The following is a 25,960-nucleotide window of genomic DNA, read 5'->3' as shown; positions in this document are numbered from 1 at the left end:
ATTAATTAAGCTTACCAAAGAGATAAGGCTTAAATGCAGTCTGGTAGGCCAGTAACAATAAGTCTATTGGATTAAATTATTATTATTCATTATTATTATTTAACCCAAGGCCAGTTTGGACAGAGTCTTGAGCGACGTGGTCTAGTGTGAGGCATCCCTGCCCATGGCAGCAGGTTGGAATTAGGTGAACTTCAGGTCCTTTCTAACTCAAACCGTTCTATGACTCTATGATAAAAGATAACTCAAAGAGGGAAAAAAAGAGCTGGGAACATTTGCTAAGCTCTTCTAGAGGGGAAAAGAGTGACAAAGACTCCAGCCTCACATATAAGGTCAGGAAGAACCCACATTTTACCACATCAGGTAGTTAAAAACACCGCATTTCCCACTCTCTACCTGACCACTATCACCTTCAGAACAGGAGCCTATAAACGCTTCCCAGTCGCAAACTTTGCAAACTTCCCGAAGTCTTCCCCAATGCAAGTGCTTCTCCCAAATCCAGTGGCCTTGCTCAAGTCACCCATGGCCATGACAGCAGAGGGCATTGCCTCCTTTAAATAAGGGTGCCGTGACGCTTTCGTTTCCATCGTGCCAGACCCATAGGGCTAAATCAAAGGCAGAATGAGAGACATGAGTGCACAGAGTTCTGGGACTTGATTGAGGAGTGGCAGAACAGGCAGGCATTTGTGCACGGGGGTTAGGCACATCGTCCCGCTGTCAGCACTCTGCGGGGCTCACTGCCCCGTGCTTGGAGGAGGGCAGCCAGCACCAGCCAAAAAGCAAAGACTGAGCTGTGCCAGTCTCACAGTGCAAAAACACTCAGCTCCCTTTCAGCCATCAAAATGAATGAAGAGCAAGACTGTTTGGATAAACATCAGCCAAAAGAAACCTTGGAGGCAGTTAGAAGGCTACTGCTTCATACAATATAGACCATGTTTCCAAATACAAATATTACACTTGGCAAAGGCGCTCCTTTGCTTCATGAGTTATGTTGCATTTTTTGTTATGTTTAAGTTTGTGCAAGAGGTATAAATAGCTGGACTGGTATTAAATGAGCTTTTCATTTTCTTTTTTTTTTTTTTTTTTTGCAAAATATCAAAATGGTCCCAGCTCTTCATGGAACAAACACACACTATATTCTTGTGCCTGAATTTTCATTGCTAATTACAGAAAGTACCATGTAACTGAAAAACAATGTTTGAGAGCCAGACATGAAAAATATGACTTTCCTATATGAAGTCATTTTTCAGAAAGCTGTCTGAAGAAGGGCATCTGGTTCAGCATATAATTTACATGTGTGCACACATGCTTATTTGCCTCATAGAGCAGTAATTAGTTTCTGCTTTCTGCTCACACTACGCTAGGACATGAACAGTCCTGTGTCAAAGCTGAGGAAGAGTGAGACAGAGGTACCTAGTTTTGGTCCTTTATCACAACTGCTTTGGTTCATCCTCTATTCCCCAAAGCAGCCTTAATAGGTCGGTCCTAATTATGGACCTACAGACACAAGACTACACTTCCTACTGCATACAGCCAGCTCCTGTAGGAAACCTCAGCAACCATCCATGCCTCTCCACCTCCTCATGAGAAGACACTACAACCTGGAGGCCCAAAAAGCCACTGTAAGCCTATTTCAGGTCGACTTTCACAGAAATACACCTGGGGTTGGAGAGGAAATTCTTCAGTGAGAGGGAGCAAGCTGCTGTAGGTGGTTATTCATCCCAAACTCAAACACAACCACATACTAACCGCTAGAATACACTGGAGGCCAAATGGCACTTTTATTTGTTCTTTGATAAATCTGAGTGCGCATAAACATGGGAGCACAGCAAGGCCCTCACTAGCCAAATCCTCAGCTAGAGAGGTCCCAGCCATGGCCAGGACCTGACACTGCTTCTTTATCAGCATGACAGCAATGTCTACCTGGTTTAACCAATTCATACCTGAACGGATAAGGAAGTTACTTTTAAAGATGGATATAAATCTAACTACCCAGCAGTGATGCAACATTACTTGACTGTCTTAGATAAACCGCGGAGAGGCGTTTAAATACACCATTAGTTTAGGACTGCAATGGACTTTCAACTTCAGACAACACAAAGGGCTGTCTATTCCCTCTGAAAGTCAGTATTTCTTTCCATTAAAAATAAAACCTCCCCAAATATTCCCAAGTATTTTAGAAGTGTTACAAGACCACCACACCAACAGAGTAGATATCAACTGAAAATATGAGACTATGATGAACTGTTCTGCAGCCCGCGGGTCCACAGCAAATGTATATTGCAAACTATTTACTTAAAGGAGAGTTTAAGGGAATGGCACACAAAATCCTCCATTAAACCAAAGAGCTTTTGCTTGTGAGTGGAAGTGGTCACACAGGACCTCTCCATCCATTTATCTGACCTCAGCAGTCAGGTGAGAGCAACCAGGGGAAGTCTTGCCCATGCAAATGCCTCTGAGGCTCAGACATTGGAACAGCATTAGGTCAAATGCTGTAGACAACCAGTCAAAGCACAAGATTAAACACAAAGCCATTTTCTCTTCTGATCTCTCATGGGTTTTCAGATGCCCAGAACTCACCAGAAGCACATGAGTGTGCACTGCAGTACATCTTTATAAATAGCTCACTTTTACTCTCCTTCTGGTTATTTCCCCTTGTACCAATGGAGGGGGAAATATTGACCATCCACAGTGGTCACCATCCAGTGACCACCATACAGTGGGTGATGGAACAGAGTAAGAATTACGTTTGAAATTCCCACAGAAATGTCAGTAATTTTAGCTCCTGACACTACTCCTACAGGAGTTGTTGGCATTTCAGGACATGTCTGACCAGTAATAACCATCCTATGACAGTGTGGCAAATCTTAATTGAAAGGCCTCCATTCATCTTGTAAACAATGCTTCTTGACCTCATTTTCAGTTCCCATTTTCAGCTGTGAGAAGTAGGTTGTTTTTTAGCCAACATGATAATACCCAGAAAACACACTTGGAAGAAGAGCCGGGTCAGACTTACTCATCTTAGTGCTCATTTTCTATGAAAACAGCAAACAAAGGTGGGACAAAGCAAACATGCTGTGGATTAGGGAAGAGCCATTGCCTGCATACGCTTACTGCCGATCCTCATTTGGAAAAACATATATTTTTAACACCACAGAATTAGCACAGGGTGGTGAGCCTTAAGCTGTCATTAGAGGCTGCGAATGAGCCAATGTCCCTTGTGACAGTAAGTAAATAGGGGTGTACTAGTGGTGAACAAACAAACAAACAGAGTAGGCAGGGCTGTCTTTTGGACTCCAGTGCTGGCCAGTGGAGTAGGAGTCGGAAGAAACGCTGTGCTATTTTCTCTCTGCTTTCACACCAGACACAGGTATGGGTGCTTTGGGTTCCTATCCAGACTAGTGAGATCAGCTCAGGTACCTGTTTCATTGTGGTAAACCCCTCGAAACATCATCCCACTCTTAGGCGAGCTCCTTGCAGTAGTATTGAACACGAAGGAAGTAGCAGCACAACGTGAAGGAAGTTCAGCTTATGGATGAATTGCTCTGGTCAGTGAGATTCCTCTACAATGCAAGCAGATGCTGGCCCATCCGGAGCTGTAAAATGTATAAGAAGAGTTGCACACTTTTTAACAGGTTTTGCTCATACACAGAGCCACATGGCAATAGGAGCTGGACCTGGGCACCCTCCTGTCCAACCACGGGAGAGGGAAGAGACCTGGGGTTGCAAAGCCACTTTCTGGAGGCACTGGGGTGACAGACACATACAAGCAGGTCCAGCCTGGGGTAGAGGAGGAGGTATGGTCAGAACTGGGTGAATTGTACCAGTGTACAACGTACCAGCGTACAATCCACATACAAACATACCTGCGTGAATGGTTTGAGCTCTGTGCCTGCTCATGCAGGGTCACTTTGAATATTGTCTTCTGAATAAAGCCCTGGGAAGTTAAGCACAAACCAAGCTTATGACACCTGCCTGATGCCGGCCTTGCCAGCTGAGCTGAGACAAGTTTCCCTGCAATTTTATGCAGAAACAAAGATTCCATCCTCCATCTCCCCTCCTCCAAACTGCCCACAAAAGCCTTCCAGAATTCCTTCTAAAATTAAAATCTTACTCATGCACAAAGGAGAAGAAATAAAAAGAGAGACAGGAAAATAGACAACGATGTACACAGACTTGGCAAACACCAGCCTTGGTGCCTGTGTGGGGAATAGGACAGCCCAGCCAGGATAAGTCCCTTGCTGGTCTCTTGGCACTCTCACAGCTATATTTATGGTAGCTATGATTCTACTGAAGATTTCATTTTCCCATTCACACAACCTTCCCCACCTCCACCTTCACCCCACATCCAGAATTGTCTATTTACTTTGAAGCCAGATCACAAGCCTTATTTCATCTCCCTGGTTAAGATCGTTCTGTTAAGAAAGAGTAAGACCTGAAATATGCTTTGACTTTGTTTTTTATGCTTATTGTTGACTGAAAAGATAATATTAAAACTCACTCTTCTCATTTTCAAGTAAAAGCACTATTGCATTAAACATATCCATCAAAAGAAATAGCGCTTTCACTTGCGTATTGTTACCATAAAATCCCTCTAAATGACCTACAGAACTGCTGACTGTGATTCTCACACAGACAGCAAGGACAAAGAATATGCAATGTGGAGGGAATGGTTTTAAAGCCATGATCTAAAGGTAGAAAAAAGTAAGGAGCTACCAATTTTTTGCTGACATCCCCACTGCTGTGCACTTTTCTGTGGCATCACTGCCTCCACTGCCCTGAGGTTTTTCTCCCCCACTTCTTTGTGTAAAATTTGTGGGTGAAAGCAGCCCATAGCCTCCTCCCAGCATAAAGTGCTTCCTCAGCCAAGAAATGGATGCGGGACTCGTGTTCCCTTGTATTTGCAGTGGCTGTTGCCTTTCAGAGGCGAGATGTTTGTTTCCCAAGGGGAGGGAGTTCCCCTGCCCCATACACAGACATCCCTCTGGCCACGCAGCCGTCACTTCTGCACCTCTAACTGCTGCAGATAGTGCATAACCCGAGGAGGATTCAGAGGTTTTGCCCAGGGTGGCTCTGGAGAAGCTTATTACAAGGCTCTGCTGACAACCTCAAGGTGGGCATGAGCTCTGTTAAGCAGTTTGGAAGAAGTTTCCCTGCTTAACTCAAAGGCATCATTGAACCAAAGCTAAACACTCACCTTCTTTATCCTCCTGAAAACTGTTCTTGCTTCTGCACCAGGGACATGTTTTCATTTAGGTTACTTGAGTTTAGCATCTTGTCAAAGAGCTTCCAAAGGTCTTGCATTTTGCAGGGGGGGACTGTTCTGTGAAAACACAGGAGCTGCACAGCCAAGGCAGGGACAGGCATCACCCCCCCAGGATGCCTGACAGCCCCTCATGCTTCCTGCACTTCCCTCCATCCCAAGGGGCCACATGGCTCCAAACTCCAACATGTTCACAAGTTAGTGACATTTCTACGGGAGAGCACACAGAGTATTAGGCAGCCGTGATTTAGCTGGTGAGGAAGCAATGATTTATACTAACATTTGAAGCGGGTCATTAAATATGACCCCCTCATTGCAAACCCCATGCTGAGCAAGATATTTTCTTGTAAATGATTTACCAGCAAGCTTTTCATATTCTGCCTAGTAGCTTTTCCATAACCAAAATCAGACTCGCTCACATTTCCCAAGCCTTGGTAGCGGCTTTTCTTCAAACTGTGAAGACATCTCAAGGCTGCTGCAAATTGGTTAGGATAGCTAAGCAAAGAGGCAGGATTTGGGGCTGGTTGGAAGACACAGCTGCTTTTTGTGATCCAAACTTCACTTTGTTAGAACTACAACTGCAAAGCTTTTGAAGTGAAAGCAACCCACTTTTAGTTTCCCTCTTTTTTCCTCACCTACAAGGTGCTCCACTCCTCAAGCTCCCAACACAACGTCATCCAAGCACCTTCTAGAGATGCACCCACAGCTCTGGCTGGCATTTATCTCTTTAAAACTCAGCTGTTCAGGAAGAATTAGTCCTGAACCCTACAGCCACAGCCATCTCGGCATTCAGAAGTGCAGGGCATCCTGCAGGAGCCTGGAAATCACACAGCAACATTGGGCAGCTGTGAAAGCACCCAGCGAACCTATGCAGTCAAAACCCAGCAAAGCCTCCTGCCTCCCAACATGGGGAGGCTCCAGCAAGAGAGTGGGGGGAGCAGCTTTCTTATTCTCTTCTTTTCCTTTAATTCCAGAAGGAAAGTCTGCTTTAATAGCAGGGAGAATGAACTGTTGTGCTGCTGCTCTGGTGTTGACAAGCACTGGTTTGTAGTGCCGGGCTCGAGATGGTCCCGGTGCTGCGTCCAGGGATATAAAGCAATGAGGTTGCTCTTGGGGCACCCAGTGAACTTCTGTTTCATTTTCCCTGTCTGACACTGCTGAACCTCTACCTTCCATCTGCCAAAGAGGGGATACTGCTCTGAACTCTCAACCACACAGTTAATGTGTTGCTGAGGCCACAGGATGGGTGCCTGCTTGCCCACGAGAATCCAGAGCCCTATGTTTCCTAAATGCCAATGCCTGCTGAGGGCTGCTGCTCTTCCTGCAACGGCAGTACCCACATTTGAGCCAAGGCAACTCAAACCATACCAAAGAGCAGTAACGGAGCACCCAGAGGTGCTATTTGCAGGGAAACCTCAAATCCAGCTTGCCCGACCTCCTCTGGAAGTGGCCATCTTCAACATGAACCTGCAGGTACACCTTTTCAAGGCAGAGAAATCTGGGAATTTGAAGCCATCACCCCAGTGTTCACATCCCACTTTTTTTCCATCATGAATTAAGTTATGCTCATGTCCTTCTGAGAGACATTTATAGTTTTGCAACATCAAATAGCCCAATCCAAACTCCCACTGACATCCATGGAAGCAATCTATCTTGTGTTATGTCAGCTCCGGGCCAGGCTTCAGTCTCCAAAGGACAATCACAACTGAAGATAAGCAAACAGGCTACACAGTTTTGTTTGGTTTTGCCTTTTAAGTATAACTTTTCGTCTGTGTAACCAGAACTGTTCCTTCACAAATAAGGCTGGATCATATGGCATGCTGCATTTGATAGCATGAGAAGCAGAATTTTGCATTTATTTAGCTAGTAGATTTCTTTTGCCTTTTATGAAGGAAAAAAGCAAAGCCTCCACCAAAATATCAGAATATTTAGTCTCATCATAAAGAACACTGCTTTCTGATATTCTGAACATCTGAGGCCCCTTAAAGAACATACTTTAAAAAAACTCTAAATAATAAGCATGTACAATGCATAAAACCTCATTCTTGCTTTAGGACCAGGTATCAATACTGAGAACATCAAATTTGATGTCAAGCACCAGACGCTCTGTGAGCCTGATCATACCTACACCACAAGCAGCTGGAAGAAGACAACATTTTCAGGAGGCAGATAATGCTTTCTTTGAAGCAGAAACTCATGTAAACCATACAAGGGAAAACTATTTGCTTGTGAGCATATTCCTAACCTTCTGGGTTTGAAATAGCTCCAGCTTTGGACAATTCCAGGCGGCTGAAGCTGCCCTCATTGATGCCAGCCTAGTGTAAGCTAGGCAGCTGCTCAAACACAACCACAGAGCCGAGCCTAGTGTGTACGGAGCCACCAGGGAGATGACTGAATTCGCTGGCGCTCAGCACCGGGCTCCAGGTCCTTAAAAACAGAACGAAGAATGTGTTGAATCTCAACCTCCCTGAGCAACACGGCTTTGCTGAGAGCGTTTTACTTTCAGTGTCTTTACGAAGCCAGGTTGGGAAGCAGCCTCGGTTGGTGTGCCAGGCAATCCCACAGCAGTCACGGCTCTCTGCTAACGCCACAAGAACAACATGAAGGCTTAATGATGAACATGCATTCCCGACAGCCATGGGGAGAAAACACCGCTGAGGCACAGTATAGGAGACTGTTACTCTGCCCAACTCGGACAAGAGCCGTGCTCACACTTCACTCTCAACCACTTGCAGCGGAGGGGTTGGAGGGGACAGAGAGTAGCAAGATGTGATGTTACATGTGTTAGTTCGAACACTGAAACCGTGTCACTGTCTGTGGTACCCCCCTGTGGCCAGGTCTGACATAGCAGTCTCCGTGCCACCTGCCACGCTTCTTCCACAGCAATCTCCTAGCGTTTCTTCATCCGTATCACTCACCACTCGCAATACTTCTTCACCCCTAGCGATCTCCATGCCCCATGGTCATGCATAATAACCTCAGTGCCACCTGCAACACTTCTTCATCCCTCGCGATCTCTGTCACACGTTCATCCATAGCAACCCCAAAGCCAACTACAGCAATCTCTGCTCTGCTCTCTACAAGCACAGAACTCCCAGGGGGCCAGAGCTTCTCAGGACCAGGGCACAGCAGCCCCTGACTCTGCTGCTCACTGGAGGCTGCCCAGAGGAATGGAGCTGCCCTTTCCCAGCTGGGCAGTTCGGTAGCAATGGCTCCTGCCTCTTTCCACATGTTATAATCCAGCTGTCTGAGTGCAGCAGGCAGGGCCTGCAAGCCCCCCACGGCCACTCCACATCACCAGCCACCTCCATCCCTTCCATTTCCAGCACACGCAGCCCCTATCGAGCTGCGCCCAGCATGGCAAGTCTGGGCTGGGGAATGAAAGGACACAGTGTGAGGACACGACGTGCAGAGGGCTTTATTCCTCACCTCTGCCCAGATGTGCAGTGTGCCCAGCAGACACGTGGCGATCCTGGTTTCCGAGGATGCTGCAGACACAGGGGAGCCCAGGGGTACAGGAGTTTTACCCAGCAGGTTTCCAAGGCAGGCGGCTGGTGCACCGGGCCCCATGGTCATCACTTCTCTTCCCAGTCCAAGCAGAAAGGTTATTCCGGTTGCTGCTGGGTTTTTTATGGTGGATTTTTATATTTTAGCCTTTTTTTTTTATTCCCCTTTTGATATGGCAATGCAATGCCAACAGATGGAGCTGTTCAGAGCAGAGTGCTCTCACTTTGGCAGAGCACGGAGGAAGCAGCAGGCAGGCATGGAATTCTATTAAACATAATGAGAGCTGAATCATCTCCAAGCAGGAGACAAGATCTGTTTACTATGCTAAAGTGAAAAATAAGTCTGTCAACAAAGTATAGCCTGGAATGGGGGAATCTCAGGATTTCTCCATCTCTGCATGTGAGGATGTTCTGTCCCAGGAGAGAGGAAAGGCTCATCACACCCCTTCAGCAGAGGGTTGGAGCCTCACAGTCCTGTGCTGGACTCACATCATCACTCACCAGAGCTCCAAATCAAAGGATACATCATGCAGGACTTCTTCCTTCCCTCCAGGCTAATCCCCCACTTCAAAGCCAGGACACACTGGATATCACAGAGCTTCCCCCCATCATCTCCTTGAAGTTGGATCAAAATCCTCAACCCTTTTCCCTAAACTGAGGCCACAAGCACTGCAGGAAGACTCCAGAGCTCACCAGCAAACAGGGAATGTGTTACAGGCTATCAGGAGGACAGGAAAGAGTAAACAACAGGTGACCCTTCTTGGATTTGTGCATGTGTATGGACAGTGAGTTTGAGAGCTGCATTGCTACACCAGGGAGCAAACTGGGAGGAAAAGGTTTCAGCAAAGAAGAAAATAAGATTACGTGGTCTTTCTGTTATAAGCCCTGTTCCAAAAAGCCACTGTATCTACTTTTATATAATGGATACAGGATTTTTGATGGCAAAATTACACCTGAACATTGCATTGTTCTTAGCAAACGGACTGCACGAGCACTAGTGGAGGGACATCTGTGATGGAGAATTTGTGGGACAGAAAAGATAAACTGCATCAGTACAGGCAGCAGATATGGGTCCTTTGTCACCCTCACCAGCTCTACTGTTGCCAGCACGGATGCACTGGCTTCTTCGGGTGATATTCAGTGTAAGCCTGGCACCACATTGTTGTGCAGGTGAATTTTACCAGTTGTGAAAAATCTGAGAGAGAAAAAAGCAAATAAACTGGAGGGAAAACAAAACAAAACAACTTTTGCATGGACCTAAAAGGTACTTAATTGCGAAGCAAGCTGCTCTGTAATCACTGGAACAAACAACGCCTGGTTTCTTCCAGATTTGTGCCAACTGGAACTCACAGCAACCTAGATTTTAGCCCTAACTGGAGAAAAATCCTTTATAAAGGCTTTCCCCTTCATGGAACCTCAAGAGACTTATCAGTCTCTTTTCAGTTCAGAACCTTATTGTAGCTCTTTATTCTTTCTACCCACACACATTAATTGAACTGGGGAAACTTAATTGTTTACCCTCTGTTGTTAGTATCGAACTGAGACAAGTGATGCTGCTCGGAGAAGAGAGAAGAAAAATGAACATGCACAAAGACAGCACATGCACATAAAAACCTTATTTACAGGAGCACATTAGCCTGGAAAAACCCTCACCTAGGATTTCCTAGGATTTGCCAGGTAATCACACTTACTGGCCAGCCTGGATCCATTATTACTAAAAAAATTGTTAAAATGTAGTTTATGGAGCACACTCTGAATTATTTAAAATGGGGGCTTTGAGGGTTTTCTCAGGCACCAAATTATTCTGCTGACCTGTGACAGTAATTTGCCGCTAGAAGGGTCGGCTGCATCAGAGTGGTAGAAACAGGCTCTAGTAGTCCTAGTACTGTGGCTGCAAATCATCACTGTAGCATTCAGAAAGCATCCTGAAGAAATTCTGATGTCCTCAGGGCAGGGTTTAGGCCAGATGAATGGTACAGTTCAGTTTTGGGGGGAAAGCATTCAACAGGTCTTGTTTTCTTCATTACCTCTCCAGGAGGAGTAAAAGGAAGCCTTTTACCTGTGCGTCATTTATGAGACCACCTAACATGTCTGTGGCTTGTTCTATTTTGACGGTCTATTTAGACAGAGGACTAGAATTTAAACTAGGTTGAAGACAAAGAACAGGGGAGTACTGAAAACCTATCCCATTTCCTCAGACACTTGAATGCTTTTGGGTGCCACTTTGCTTGTAGGGTTAGTCCCTACTTTCTACTTTATCTGGGCTTGTGATCTCCACTGAAGTAAAAGCATTTTTGTTTTAAATGAGTTTATGTGAGTAGAGATACCCAAAGTGGAAATACTTTAACAAGGAAAAAAAAAAAAGCATCTTAGTTTCAAAATTGAAAACAAATAAAAAAGTACCAAAAGAAGAAAACAGCATTAGCTCATACCTGAACTTAAACCTCTGTCTGAGTCACATTTTGGACAACAGGATAGTTCAGTGGCCTTTTGCCCCTCATATATTCTTTTTTAACAGTGAACTTTATCCTGGGTTTCTGTTCATCATTCACAGTTGGGAGTTTCCTTATTTTTCAGTTCTCTTCTAATTTAGGTACCTCCCTGATCCAGATTCTTGAAGCCTACCTGGGAATAACTATTTTTTTGGTGTGCAAAGAAGACACTCAAAATGATGCTTTTTCTATCCATTCATCCTTTTCCCTGAGGAATGAACTGCACTGCAGTTCTCAAACTGCACCATTTTGCAAATCATGTATCATAAGGCATTTTCTGCTGTGCCATAGCATTGTCCTTTGGTTTGCTAATTTCTTTTCACGGACGATACGTGACACATTAATACAATAAACGTGGGGTTTGAAACTATCTCCCCTTCTCAGACACACACAGTATTAGTTTCAAAGGCCATCATGTCACAACATTGTTAATTACCTCAAGCCTTGGCATGCTCTTATCTCCCCAGAGGAGCTCACTCCGTTTCAAAAGGGCTGGCTTTAGAATCTGTTTCTTCATTGGATTGAGAATTGCACTTAACTAGAGCTGATTCCTGTAAAATTAGACACAAATGCAATTTTATAAACACGGTGAATTTTTCCTAAAAACATCCATTTCAGCTTGCATTGTAGCAGTGATATCCAGAGATAGACTGGAAGCAATAAGGGCAACATCCAACAAGATGAATAATCACAGTGAGCACAATGAGGAGGCAGTTTCATTTTATACCTAATGTGATTTAACAACAGCCGAAAGGTTATTCCATCTTCCCCATCCCTCTTCCAGGCATGTGCTCCCGTGTTTCCTTTACGTTAGCTCTAACAATCACGCAGCTGCAGAACACAAAAAATCAATTCACTGTCCTAAGAGAAAACTAACCTACCAAAAGAATACCTCCTGCAATGCTTTTCTTTTGGATTTATTCCCGAAGAGAGTTCTTGGTCCAACTGTAATTGATACCTGTGGTGGCTGCCAGCACCCACACAGCCACTCTCTTCCTCCCCCTCCTCAAAAGGACAGCAGGGGGAGAAGGTAAGATGAAAAAGTTAATGGTTGAGACACTTGCCATGTGCCATCATGGGCAAAACAGACTCACAGAATCACAGAATCATTAGGGTTGGAAGGGAGATAATCTAGTCCAACCCCCCTGCCAAGGCAGGGCCAACCCAGAGCAGGAACACAGGAACACATCCAGGGGGTTTTTAATGTCTGCAGAGAGGGAAACTCCACAACCTCCCCGGGCAGCCTGTTCCACTGCTTTGACACCCTCAACGTAAGGAAGTTCGTCCTCATGTTGAGGTGGAACTTCTTGTGTTTTAGTTTACGGCCACTGCTCCTCGTCCTGTTGCTGGGCGCCACTGAAAAGAGTCTGTCAGCATCCTCCTGGCACCCGCCTTTCAGATACTTTTATGCACAAATGAGGTCTCCTCTCAGTCTTCTCTAGACCAAACAGGTCCTGCTCCCACAATCCCTCCTCATAAAAGAGATGCTCCAGACCCCCGATCATCCTTGTGGCTCTCCACTGGACCCTGTCCAGTAGCTCATCTTTCTTGCACTGAGGTGCCCAGAACTAAACACAGTACTCCAGATGTGGCCTCAACGTGGGGAAAATGAATTGAATTTCTTGCCAACTAAACCAGGTTTGGATAGTGAGAGACAAAGGCAGATTAAAACAACTCAAATATGGATAATTTGATCTCAACTTTAAATCGAATCTCCTCCAGCACACAGGCAGTGAAGGAAGGAGCTTTCCAGTACAGCATCACACTGCACAGCTGTATCAGTCACATACAACTCATGTTTCAAGGAAACAATTCTAAAAAATACATTTAATAGGAGTTCTACCACAGGTACAGTACATACAGGTGTTACAATGCAGGCTAATATTGTGGTTTGTTGATGCTTAACTTCAAACACACTGCTTTTGCCACAGGTAATCCTCTCTGACATTTGTGCTGTGATAGTATGTAGTCTATACCATCCAAACACACGCACCCAAAGTGAAACCAGGGCTGTAAAAAATGATCACCTTTAGGAAAACTGTTCAAATTACAAAATAATGCCAAGAGCCTTTGGCTAGTGAAGAGTTCCTTTTGGAGCACTCACTGCCTGGCTGCTTTAGATTATTTGCCCAGAGGAGTCTGCGGTTTGGTTCTTCCACTTGGCTTTTTGAGCCTTCAACACCCACCAGATATTCCCAGATAATCCAAAAAAAAAAGCATGAGTCATCAAAACATCTCACTCCACCTCATTTCCGAAGTCTCCAGTGTTGACATTAAGGGACTCATAATACTTAAATCCTCTAAGAGAAATGCCTCCAAGGGTGATGTCCTGGCTCTGCCAAAGCCGACAGCTGAGCTCCAAGTGGCCTTACTGGTGACAGGATCTCACCTCAAAAACTTGGCTTCATGCGGTGCTTTCTCAAAACTGCATTTTAACAACTTTGAAAGGCTTTTTGTTTCAGAAAGATGAGTTTAGTTGGTCTCTTTCTGTATGTCTATGTGAACATTTACAGCAATATAACTGAATATAATAAATAGGGCAACTAAGTATCTATGATGATATTGTAGCTGATAGGCTCTAAGAGAGATGATGAGAGAAGCTATGGGGACTCCTCCTCTGTGAGTCCACCTGGATGTCTGACTTACACCTGCATAGAACAGCCATGCATGCCCAAAGGTGCAGAGTCTAGTGGGGGTTAACCATGCAAGGATGTGACATCCACAGTCCTTAGCAGGCTTGTGCAAACTCCAGGATAAGCACTGACACATAACTTCACAGCTCTTTTCTCTCTGGTGTGATTACACTATGAGCAGGTTTGAGCCTGCCGGCTTTACCACTTTTACACCCCACAATTACCCTTGAGAGACTGCAGAACATACAGCTCTCTGTGTCTCTCAGATGCTGTTTAAGAAACAAGGAAAAGCAGCTGCTTCAAACTCTTGTGGCCTGCACCTTAAGGAAACCATGCTTGCACATTCACACCATCTATCTGTACAGTTTCAGCAATTCTTGCATCCATTAGCCAATTTCTACACATCTGAAGAGGACTACAGATCTGACAGATGCTCACTGCCACAAAAAGCTTGCACAAAGTACATCCTGGGGGTTACAGACAACTCAAAACCAGTAGCCAAGAAGTAGGAGTCACACGGTCACTACTCGTATGGTGTCTCTTGTGTAACAGGCATATGTGGACACTGGGGACATGAGGGTTGACTAAAAATCTTGCAGTGGATGGAGGCAGGGTAGCTGACACTTCTGTACTGGAATAGGAAACATGGGAGGAGGAGCAGGATATTACCTTGCAAGGAACTGTGAACTCAAGAGTTGGCAGAGAAGCATAGGACATAAAGAAAGTGTGTCACATTACCCTGACACACGTTTAAGGCACAAAGCCATATGAAAGCAGGTCTCACTGTTGCTCATGTGTTCGCTAACATATTTTATTGGGTTCATTAGGCAGACAGGAATGGGTGATGAGACAGACATTTATTGTGGTCAAATCACCATTAAGTGATGTTAATGGTCCTTATGAGGAGTTATTGCTCAGGTTACGTGGCAGATAAATGCTGTGTCACTGTAGGATCTAAAACTATAAGTCAGTGTACAAGTCCTCCTTATCTCTGTGTTATCTCATAGTGGAGTGAATAATCAAGCACAGGACTATTAGAGCAGAACAACCTCCCACAAGCTTTCCTGTAAAAAAATGAGGAAAAGTTAAGTCGTGTTAATCTGTAGCACTGTCTTTAGACCCACAAGCTTTCCTTTACCATAAGCTATTGGTCATGTCAGCTTCCGTACAAAATCTCAATACAATTTCCTGCAAGCTTTAGGTTCTCTGCATTTCTTGGCAGATCTGGACTCGGACATGAGGCAGTGGCACTTTCTCAACTCATCTGCAAGGCATCTACAAAAACCTCTACTGACACTCCATGCTAAAAGCCATGGAAATTCTCTTTGTCCTCACTTTGCCTTAAATCAATATAAGTCTATCAATCACATGAAAATCCTGGCCAGGTATAAGGGAACAGTTCATACTCCTTCGTCTCTTCAAATATTCCTTGAAAGATGAGCCTTATTAGCACTGTGAAAGATGTATCAATCCTTACCCTGGTTTCCTGGAAGTTCTCACAACTATTTCCTCTTATTCTTTCTCGCCTTCAAAATAAATTTTGTTTTCCCTGTACACACTTTACATTGATTCCTGTTCTCCCCTATTAGAAAAGTTTCTTTATATACCTTGCTTTCTAACAAGAGCATTTATTTCCTTACATAGCCACATTATAAACTTCCCCTTCAACTCTCCATTCTCTTCTAAGCCTTCTGATAATCAAGCTGACCTGAAAACCAGATTCTTTCTTAAGTCATAATTTAAACTGAAATATGCCTCTGTCCAGAATTAAGAGGATGGGATTTCAATCACCTAGAGTTACAGAAGTCCAAATACTGTCAGTGGCAAACCTTTTGGGGTTCAGAAGATGTTTTTGAAATAGGGCTGCATATAGACTGCAGATGGCATTCAGTTACTCATGAACACAATGATAAAAAATCTTCCCATGCAATTCAATGCCTTTGAACAAATGAATCCAGCTACCACTGACTAGAATTCTTAGTATATCTTGTTCAATCAAAGTGACTCCCAAAACAACCAGAAGAAACAGAGATTACAGTGGAATTCCAAGTTTTTCTTTTTAAAATGTGTAGATATATAGTCTCATTCTGCATCATTCTGCTCAAAACAGCTGTACAGACTGCCCAGTCGCACCACTACCACAAGTCACTGTGAAATGTTGCACCTGCAACTGGTAATAACCAATAGTTTTGCCTTCTTTTTCTAGACTCTGCTATTAAATTTCATTTTAAGTAACGAAAGCAGTTGCCATAGCCTTGTTAACACCCCTGGATTTATTATCAGCTTCGCTTCCTCTTAGGCCTCCTTCTCCTTTCACATATTGTCCTTTACAGGTGAACAGCTGTCATTTCCCCAAATCAGGCCCCCTTTTCCTCCTCAGTCAAATGTCTTGTATTTCACAGCTTTTCCAGAGGTTAATTCACAAGCAAAGGAGCATGATCTCTGTACCTATAGAATCCACAAAATGGCATTCAAATAATCTCTCAATACTTTTTGATGTACCAGGCCTCTCCTTCATGACTTGCTCAACTGCAGCTCTCTGAAGTCACTCCTTGCAGGGCTATGCTGTTAAGGTACAGAAGCAGAGATAAAGGCACAGGAGCAAAGGAAGACAAAAAAATGGACTGTATGTTAATTTGGTTCAGGCTATTACAAGTTTTTAGCAGTGAAATTCATTACGGCAGAAGACATTTCTACTCTGGCACCAACCTGTCTGCTACCAAATACTCTAGGACACGTAATTGTGTGTTTGAGTACAAAATCAACAGTATTCAAATTGTTTGTATTTATATGCATTTCATCTGGTTGCCCTTCCTTTATAATTTTAGCCAGCTATTGCTGTCAACTATGTAATTTCCTCTTGGACTGTATCTGCTTATGCCAGTGGCAATGGTTACTCATCACGTACAAGAGTTTACAGACCACGTCATTGCAAAGTGTGTCTGTCCTCACCATTCATTTTTCATAAGCCCCTTTCAAGTTCAAAATAGAACTAGCAGTAGAATTAGACCCATAATTAAAGTAGTGTAAGATCTTTCATTGGCTTCAGTGGGAGTCGGATGATAGGAAATTCTGCTCCTGCCAGTCTTCACAATTACTGACACAGACTTTCATGTGTGCCAACAGTTTTCTTCTCATAAGTACCTTATGAGAATCTCTGTACCTGGTTTGTGCTCTGGACCTTGCTTGTGATTCTCGAGACAAGAGAATCCTTTTTTTTTCTCTCATTTTTCCTCTACATAGGCAGAAGGAGGAAAAGTCAGACAATGAAAAGGCACACTGCTCCATTTCAAACAGCTATTCCTACATAGCTTCCTGAAGAGTCCTGGCTTTTTTGACAAAAATAAGTTAAAAAAATATATTGGAGTATTATATAGATACAAAAACAAAGTAGAAGCAAAGCATATTTTCTGTTGAGTTATGATTTTTATGTATATATATAATATTTATATGTACATAAATAGATATGTATGTACATATGCACACAAATAAAATTTTGAGGTAGTGTGGGGAAAAAAATATATGCTGGAATCTAAATCTCCATAAAGAGATATTAAGCAAGTAAGGAGAAGAAACAATTTATCAATTTACATTTTACGAGCCATTCTGCCATGCTTATTCCATGAAAGAGTGAATTTATATCAAAGTTGCTGTGACACTGACACTGAAAAGTACTTTCAGAATGAAAGCAGGCTAACACTTCTACCTCAGCTTTTCACAAAACAATGCCATTTTCAAGTGTGGGTATGTATAAACCAATTTTTCACTCACTACATAGTGAAGTGTTCACACAATCATTTAATTCGGCATATTAGAGTACTCTGAATGGCTGTGATAACACAGCTTCTTGGTTGGAACATGTCTGAAGTGTCATGGTACAGTTCTTCATTTCATCAGACTGAAGAATCCAGTCTGGTATCTCAGCACAAACTATTTCAAGACAGATGCATTCCACTCTTTTGTTTCTGCAACATGGAAAGCCCCTATTTCATATTATTTACAGAACTGCATAGAAATATCTTCAACTGTAGGACTACGTTGATATCACAGTTAAAAAACCTCACCAAGATGACAGTATATCAATGTATGCTATAACATAACAGTGAAAATGACCTCAGGCTATTAAAAAAAATTTTATTAAGATTCTTTTCCATGAAAGATTGGTACTACAATCAATGTAACCATTTAATCAGTCAAGTATGTGTGTTATAGGCAGGCACGACATTACAAAACAGGCAAGTACAATGCCCGATTAAGCGAATACAGTCTGAATATCTATTCATCCACTATTTCTGAAAACAGAGTTATCAAATATCCACCAGGGAAAAAGACGAACTATTTTAGTTTCTCTTTGGCATACTTATCAGGACAATGAATTAATTGCAAGTGTCTTCTACTGCTGCCAGTGCTGTGAAGAAAAAAAGAACTGAATGGAAGATTGTATGTCAGAACTCAGTTTTAGGACTCAGGCGAACCAGCTAATGCATCAGAACTGGTGACAAACAACCATTCAGCTGCCAATGCTTCACAAGGCAGACAAGGACTACATTGTTTTATAATGCAGTTTTGTGGAAGGTATAAAAAGAATTACAGTAAATTTATGCACAGTACATACATATTACACACAGTTATATAAATACCCATGCTGTGGCTGGACTTCAGGAAGTTGATTTATCAATAAGAAAGCTAGTATCAGACCTCCCAGCGTCCATTTAATACACATTGCACTTCGCATCCAGTAATATGTTCATTTCTGTACCTCTCTTAAAAATAGATTTTAAACAGAAGCGAAGAATAATATCGAATCTTTCCATAAACTTTGTTTTCTTATTTACATTGTAATATTCCATTATACATAAAGACTGCATTACGATACATTATCTTCATATAGCTTTTTGTGATACATACAGCTTGAAGCTATTAACATCTTAGTTTGGGAACAGAGATATGACCTATAAGACTATTTAACAACAATTCTAGCCTTAATTTTGCTCTAGTTTGTTTCACTGAAACCATTCTTTGACAAAAAAACCAGTCCTCCTTATTGGGGAGGGAAAAAACAACCCATGTTGAAACCACTTCTGGATTTCCTTAAACCACTGAGAAACTTAGAAACCATAATAACTTTTGCATAATGATATAGCCACATAAAAGGCCTGTTACTTTTAAATTTAGAACATGAATGACAATTGTGACCCTATCTTTAAATTAATTTCCTTTTTTTTAAGCTTTCACTGATTTTTCAAACATTAAACAATGAAAATGCAAACATCAATCATACATAATCTTAATCTTTGCACAATTGGGAAGAGTTCCTATTTTATTAGGGAAAAAATGAACATGCACACACCCCCATTCACAGAGTGAGAACATAAACTACAGCAGCACTTGCCTCAAGTTATGGTGCACATGGTTGCAATACCGGGTATAAAACAAGAGTAGAATTTCCAACATCTGTTAAAACACAAAAAACTTATTGTACAAAAAAAATCATTCACATTCTTTGCAATGAAGTGAGGAATCAGCTGTTCAGCTTTCTGGACTCTCCAGCCGACAAACTCCTCCTTCTATTGCCACGGACTGTCCTGCCACAGCTCCAGGAGGAAGTCTTGAAATGTGAGTCTGTGGAAAAGTCAAGAGAGCATTATTGAGTGAGAAGAGATGCGAAATTACGCAGGACACAAAGCAAGCTTGAAAGTATTAACAACTAAGCTGTTCCATCACTGAAGTCTGAGGGCAAAATACAAAGCAACTTGAAAAGCTGAAAACAACTGGGATTCTTTTTGTGTTTTCATTAATGTTTAACACATGAAGAGAAGGACCATGACAGATGTGTGGAAAAGGTAAACTGGATGACCCAGTGCACTGAAAGTAGAAGAATGTCCAGCATGAAGACAAAAGAAAACTGTGGCATTCCATGGTTTATAAGTTTGTTTCTCAGGGAGATACGAAAAAGTTTAGTACTGCATAGAAAAATATACCTTACAGAAATCTTAGACACAATAATCTATTTGACAGAGACGAACTTCAAGGCAGAAGGCAACTGTAATGATCAGGATGCAAAGAAGAAATTTCTCTGCATAAAGTACCTACTCATCCACCTAAAAACTCCCAAAGACTTATTCTAAAATATTTGTTGCCAACTGTCAAATAAATGGACTGAAAGAACAATTGTGTTTCTGACAACAGGCATCTTTTCCATCAAGAAGTTTTAAAAGCGGGCCTTTGAGATGGCTCTGTAATATTTCAGTCAGAGCGTAAAAGCCAGAACATAAAACCCAGAACATGGGCACGTGTGTTTGTGTACACAAAAATTCAGCTTATAACTGTATTGTAATTCAGTGACACAAAAGAATCTGTTAAAGATCCTTTATATTCTGAGGTGCATTTTATTATAAATGGGCAAAGGCATTCACTTATTAAAAGATAATTTGACTTATTGTTAGAAGTAATGACTTTTTTCACCCCTTGCACACATTTTTATCTTGTGAAAATTGTTTGTTTTCATCCACACTGTTGATTTTTGAGCTACAGCAAAAGCCATTTACAGATATATTGAGTGCTTTCATATAGGCCAAATGGCTAAAGCAGTGTTAAATCAGAACAACAAAAAGAGTCAGAAGTTCTACAAACTTTACCATTTCCTACTTTCAGAGCCTCAGTGGAACTCCAAAATGCAATAGGGCTGATAAATGCATTTCCACAGGCTTAAGGCAGAACATGGCAATGGCTGGGACCCACCAGCTCTTGCTACACTCCAGCCATCCCTCCCACCAAAGCAGGAGTACTGGCCTTCATTCCCCTCATGGCTGACAAGCTTCAAGTGATTCATTAATGCTCAGAAAATATAATGCTTAAAAAATTATTAAATTAGGAACTAGGTTTTATTCCTGCTAAAACATAAAGCTCACAACATAGTATTTGCTGGCATTTAGAAATTACAGCTTCCTGTAAGTGCAGCCAACTACATATTTAAGTTTCTGTACGTACATTATCCCATTTAAAAGACTTAAGTACCGTGAAATGTGTAACTTGCAATGAAGCAATGGGTTGTGAGGAAAAGTAGAGATGTAAAAGTTCGGTAAAAATAACTTGCCTCAACTGAGCAGAAAGTGATGTGAGACAGTAACCACAATTCATAGCACTGAAGAGACAGTTTGTATCTCTGAGGCAGCTTCTTTTATTCTTTTCTTGATAAGGGTATCCTGGTGGTCTTAGGTCTACTCTTAGGTGGTCTTGTTTCCAGTTCAATTACAGAGTGGGATTTAATTTAAAACATTTAAAGGTTTTCATTTTACTGCTAAAACTTTGATCTCTGGCCTTCCTGCTTGATATAGGAACATCTTTCTACTTTCAGAACAATTTTAGTTACAACTGTGATGTACCACTTCAAGAAGAAAAGATTATTTTCAAATCTGTTACAGTTTCCCCAAAAATGTAATTGACAATTTTTTTGAGATGTTATTTCGTAAGTTTAAAGTATAAAACAATAGGAAAAGAAAGAAAAACAAGCAGAATAAGGGTATTTTTTATTTTATGACCGACAGACCCAAGACCTTTTTCCAGGTCTGCGAAAATTTCTAAATGAAAAGTGGGATAAGATGACAGTGTAAAAGCAGTGTTCAACACCACTGATTTTCTAGTGACATGCTGCAATCAAAGCTAACCAGTGGTCCACTCTAAGGCAGGCAACATTTGTGAGATTGCTTATTTACTGTGATCAGTCAGAATTATTAGCAGATGATTGTAGCAATACAAGAAAAAGTACAAAAGGCCCCATGATGCTACCAAGAAGCATAAGAAGCTTGTTACTGAAACAGAAGAAATATTGTTATGATTGTCACGAATCTTATAATCAAATTTTTTCATTATAACTACAACAGACCTGACTTGTGTAAATTAGCTTTCTGACCCAAGTTATGAGTTGACCTTCTGCATAGGCTTGACTTACCCCCCAGCCCAAAGTTAAATGCCTAATAGCCTCTTATGCAATTGTAGGAGCAAAATGTGAGGCTCCATTGAATCCACATGAAATTCATAGATCCTGTTATTTTAAAAACTTAGTTAAGAATTATATCCTAATAAGTTTTTGAGCAAGGAAAAGAAAATATACAAGAGGGGATAAGCAGATAATCGATATCTATCAACACATTATCAAGTAGCTATGCTTAAATAAATAGGCTGTCCGAAACACATTTCCTCTACAAAAATTCATTTCCTATAAAAGGAAAACCACTTTTCCCATACAGAAGACCCCAAACCACTATACACTGCCATCTGTAAATTTCCATTTACAGAAACACCCAAACCACATACAACAAAACCTCTCTTAAAGCCTTTTCTTGCATCCTGGCCATCCGCATACTTTATATGATGGAGCAAATAAGAATGCTGTTTTACACTGACTACTTCTTATCACTTTCACCAATGGCTGCCTTATGCAGAACAACAAGAAGACAGATACAAGATGATAGTGTTTAAAATACATTACGTAATCAGTAATACGAAAGGATAACATTGCCATGTCAAGACAACTTCAGATAAACTCCCAAGGGAACTCATACAGCTATATCCCCCTTGTTCTTAGCCCTAAGAACAATCTCCAGTAAATAAAACGAAAGATCAAAGAACACGAAATATTTTTAAACACAACCACAGAACTTATTTGCAGAGTTTGTCACATTTTTATATCCCAACATCATACTTTACATTAAGTCCAGATTGTACAGTGGATTAGGTTTAGATTTTTAAAGTACAAAAATAAAAACCAAACAAATAAAGAACAACCCTGGAAAGCTTTGAATTGAATTTTTATTAATTAGTCTCTCAGCTTTACAAGTTGAATGAACCCACACCTGGGGGAAATTGTGCCTCAGAGCACAAAAGCAGGCAAAGAAAGAGTTTTCCTGTATTAATCCTCCACTCAGCTTCATGGAAGCCTCTCTGAGGGAACCATATGCCAAGGAGAAGTAGATTAAGAATGACATCTTCATGTCCGCATCTTCAGCTCCATAAATAGAAATTTCACTGTCCCTGAGAATATTCTTACTTGATTTGCTTTCCTAGAGAAAAGTGAGGTTGGTGAGGGCCTAGTATGAGCAGAGGTCCTGACAGGTAGGAAACCAGTTAGTCACCACAGATCTGTGTCTGCAGCTTAAAAGAGGAACCTTGTGCCCACAGTTCAAAAGGAACAAAAGTCAAGATGAAATACTTGAATTTGCTTCCCAGAAAGGAAAAACAAGCTAACCAGCCTTCAGACACTGATTCTTGCTCCATGCACTTGTCATCCAAACACACGTTTCCCTCTTTTCCTCCTAACCAAATGAAAACCATTGAGCAACCAACTCCCTCAACCCCAGTGCTGCAGACATTGTCCATGGAATGTTACTATCTCTCAGCCCCTTTTGATGCAGACTGGAAAGTTTCCCACTACCCTTCAAGTCCAAAACTAACAGGTCCTTCTGCCCTGGAATAAGTGTTAACTGCTACAGGGACAATATATGGTTTCATCCTTTGGTCATGAACATTTGATATACTTTTTAAGTTACATATTTTTAGTATACCTTTAAAAAACCCCAGCAAAACAAATACAAGTTGTGCCAAGACTTACTTCATGCCTCATAGACAAAGATTCTGGAACAACCTTGAGAACAACTAATATCAAAAAGATTTTTTTTTTTTTTCCTGTAAGTCTTTAAAGAGCTGGCATCCTTCTTTTATTCACATAAAAGTATTAGTTTGTCACAACAGCTTTGTTTTTTCATTAAAAGCATAAATACCATGTAAATTGAGTATAAAGTGTAAGCCAAAAGACAGACAGTGCTGCATGAGAAAACTGAAGTCAATTAAATTCTGCCAAGAGGACAAAGTACAACTACCAGATGGCAGCACATTCAGTTCTTCGGCAAATCTAGGGACTATTTCATGTGTTTAGCTTTCTTATTACATGCTCAGGATGTGCTTTAGACAGAGTAATTTATAAAACAAACTTTTTCCATTCATTGCACTATTGAGATGAAATATAATGAAAGACCAAGGACATAATACACTTAATGAAATTGCTGTTTGCAACTTTACTCCACCAAATCCATATATTCTTTTGAAATTTGGAGCATTCTAGCTGGGTACATGCTTCTACCATGAGAACCACACTATCTCATTTATTTTCAAGGCAGTAATAGCCCATTTTGGCAGCAATAACCATCTTCTGCTGTTCTGTCTCCTGGGAAGCTCTCCTCCGACATGGTTTGAATGTACACCTGCCACATGACAGGAGACAGTGCCATGAAAAATACTGGTAATGCTGCTATCAGAGTATCTCATGTGCAACTTGTTTGGTGAAATCTTAATAAAGAAGAAAAAGAAAGAAAAAGTAAGGGGGGGGGGGGGAGGGCAAGAGAGGAGGGAGTTAAAAAGGGAATAAGAAGGGAAGCGAAAAAGAGGGGCTCCAGAATGATTGTCCTTGTTGGCAAAAGACAAAAGGACACATGTACTGACAGCTTCTGGCTCTCAGGCACTGAAATACTGATTCTATGTAAAGGTTGCTCAGGAATCTAACAGTTTTCCAAGCTCAAATTCATTCTGTGGGTTAAGTATATTACAATATACTATTATATATCTAAAAATAACAATATAAAGCATTATAAAAATATAGATTTTTAAGAAAGTCAAAAACTAAGGCATTTTCATCTCTTTAAATCATTCATACATGTATTTAGACAGCCAAAAGCTGTGTACCAACCAATCACCTATTCAACTCAGCATCCCAGGCTTTTGCAGAGGTGTTTTAAAACAGTGCTATATATTTTAAAATGTGATTTTTACCATTCTGAATTGCAGGTGCTATGTCAGGTTATCGCATTGATATTTGCACGCCTTGCATACACAATCCCATTTTCTCTGCTCCATTTTAAAATGTTGGCCAAAAATGAGAAGATTTCCAGAACTACTAGCTTTATGCAAGAACCCAACCCAAAAAACTGAATTTATCTGCCCATCTCAGAGCCCATAATTTCCATGAAGGTCTACGAGCCAAGTATTTTAACTGGTATCTTAGCACTGAAGGTTATTTCCAACAAATATAAATACCTTATTTTTATGAGACAACTGGATGCTCTACTGTATGCAGAGCTCTTTTCAAGTGAAAATTTGAATGATTCCCCAGTCTCCAGACAAGAGTCCAATTAAAGAAACAACAAAAAAAAAGTGTAACAGTGACATACACTTTTCCTGTCTCATGAAGTTAAAAGACTGTCTCTGTAGTCTGCAATGAATGACTGAATTATTTGAGTTAGTATTTCTGTTAACTAAACAGGCTCAGTAAATTTTTCCAGTAATTTTCAAATTAGAATTAGGATTCTTCCAAGATGTGTTTCTTCACCCAATAAGCACTGGATAACTGCCCTTCTCCTGACAAAGGGCTTTCATAGACCTTTTACTCACAAAGCAAAACACAGAAGCCCATCATCAGAAAACCAGCAACAATCACTACAATCTGTGTTTGTCACACGTATCACTTCAACCATAGACAGACGTAATTTTGCTACCGTTAGTAAAGCGTTTTACAGCGTTAGTAAAGGTGAATAAATCTGATTACAACAACCAGCACCTCAACAGGAAAAGTGAACTGGAAATGGTCTCCCTGTCCACTATGTTTCCTCATACTAGAAAATGAAATTAACCCTGAAAGATAAGTCTCTGCACATTGCAACCACAACATTTGGTGTAGACAGCAGTTGTTGCTGATGGATGTTTTCAAGCACAGCAATATGCAACGCTCTCCACTATTGTTACCCCATATCTTACAAAGTAACTTGAATTTGGTTCATTAGAAAATGGAAAGAATGGCATATGTAGCTTCGCAGTATTAAAACCTGTCATAACATAAAGATTAGTAATTTGTAAGAACCAAATATCTGCCAAAAGAGAGATTTAAACTGGCGACTGAATTGGATTACATTCAATATGACAACTAGATTTTTAGAGATGTGTTGTCTAGGTCATGCAGCTGTTACAAAAACTAAAACCTATAAAGCTGAACTACAAGGATCTCTCAAAAGTATTGCAACA

At 41.4% G+C, this 25,960-nt stretch overlaps 1 protein-coding gene across 3 annotated transcripts in view; it reads right to left on the bottom strand.

Moving 5' to 3' along the window:
• Positions 1 to 18,008: 18,008 nt before the first annotated feature.
• TASP1 (taspase 1) overlaps positions 18,009 to 25,960 on the bottom strand; it is an 85,659-nt gene continuing 77,707 nt past the window's right edge. Inside the window, exon 14 of one of the 3 annotated variants that reach the window (XM_030489110.1) lies at positions 18,009 to 19,513. In XM_030489110.1, the coding sequence (XP_030344970.1) occupies positions 19,421 to 19,513 (93 nt within the window). In that variant the 3' untranslated portion in view covers positions 18,009 to 19,420. Of the gene's footprint in view, positions 19,514 to 21,425; positions 22,954 to 25,960 lie in introns of those variants that run through there. The other 2 variants (XM_030489109.1, XM_030489107.1) reach the window with 2 other exon arrangements.

The sequence above is a fragment of the Strigops habroptila genome, chromosome 6 (assembly GCF_004027225.2).
Source record: "Strigops habroptila isolate Jane chromosome 6, bStrHab1.2.pri, whole genome shotgun sequence".
NCBI classification, from domain to species: Eukaryota; Metazoa; Chordata; class Aves; order Psittaciformes; family Psittacidae; genus Strigops; species Strigops habroptila.
This window is presented reverse-complemented; position numbering and strand designations above follow the sequence as displayed.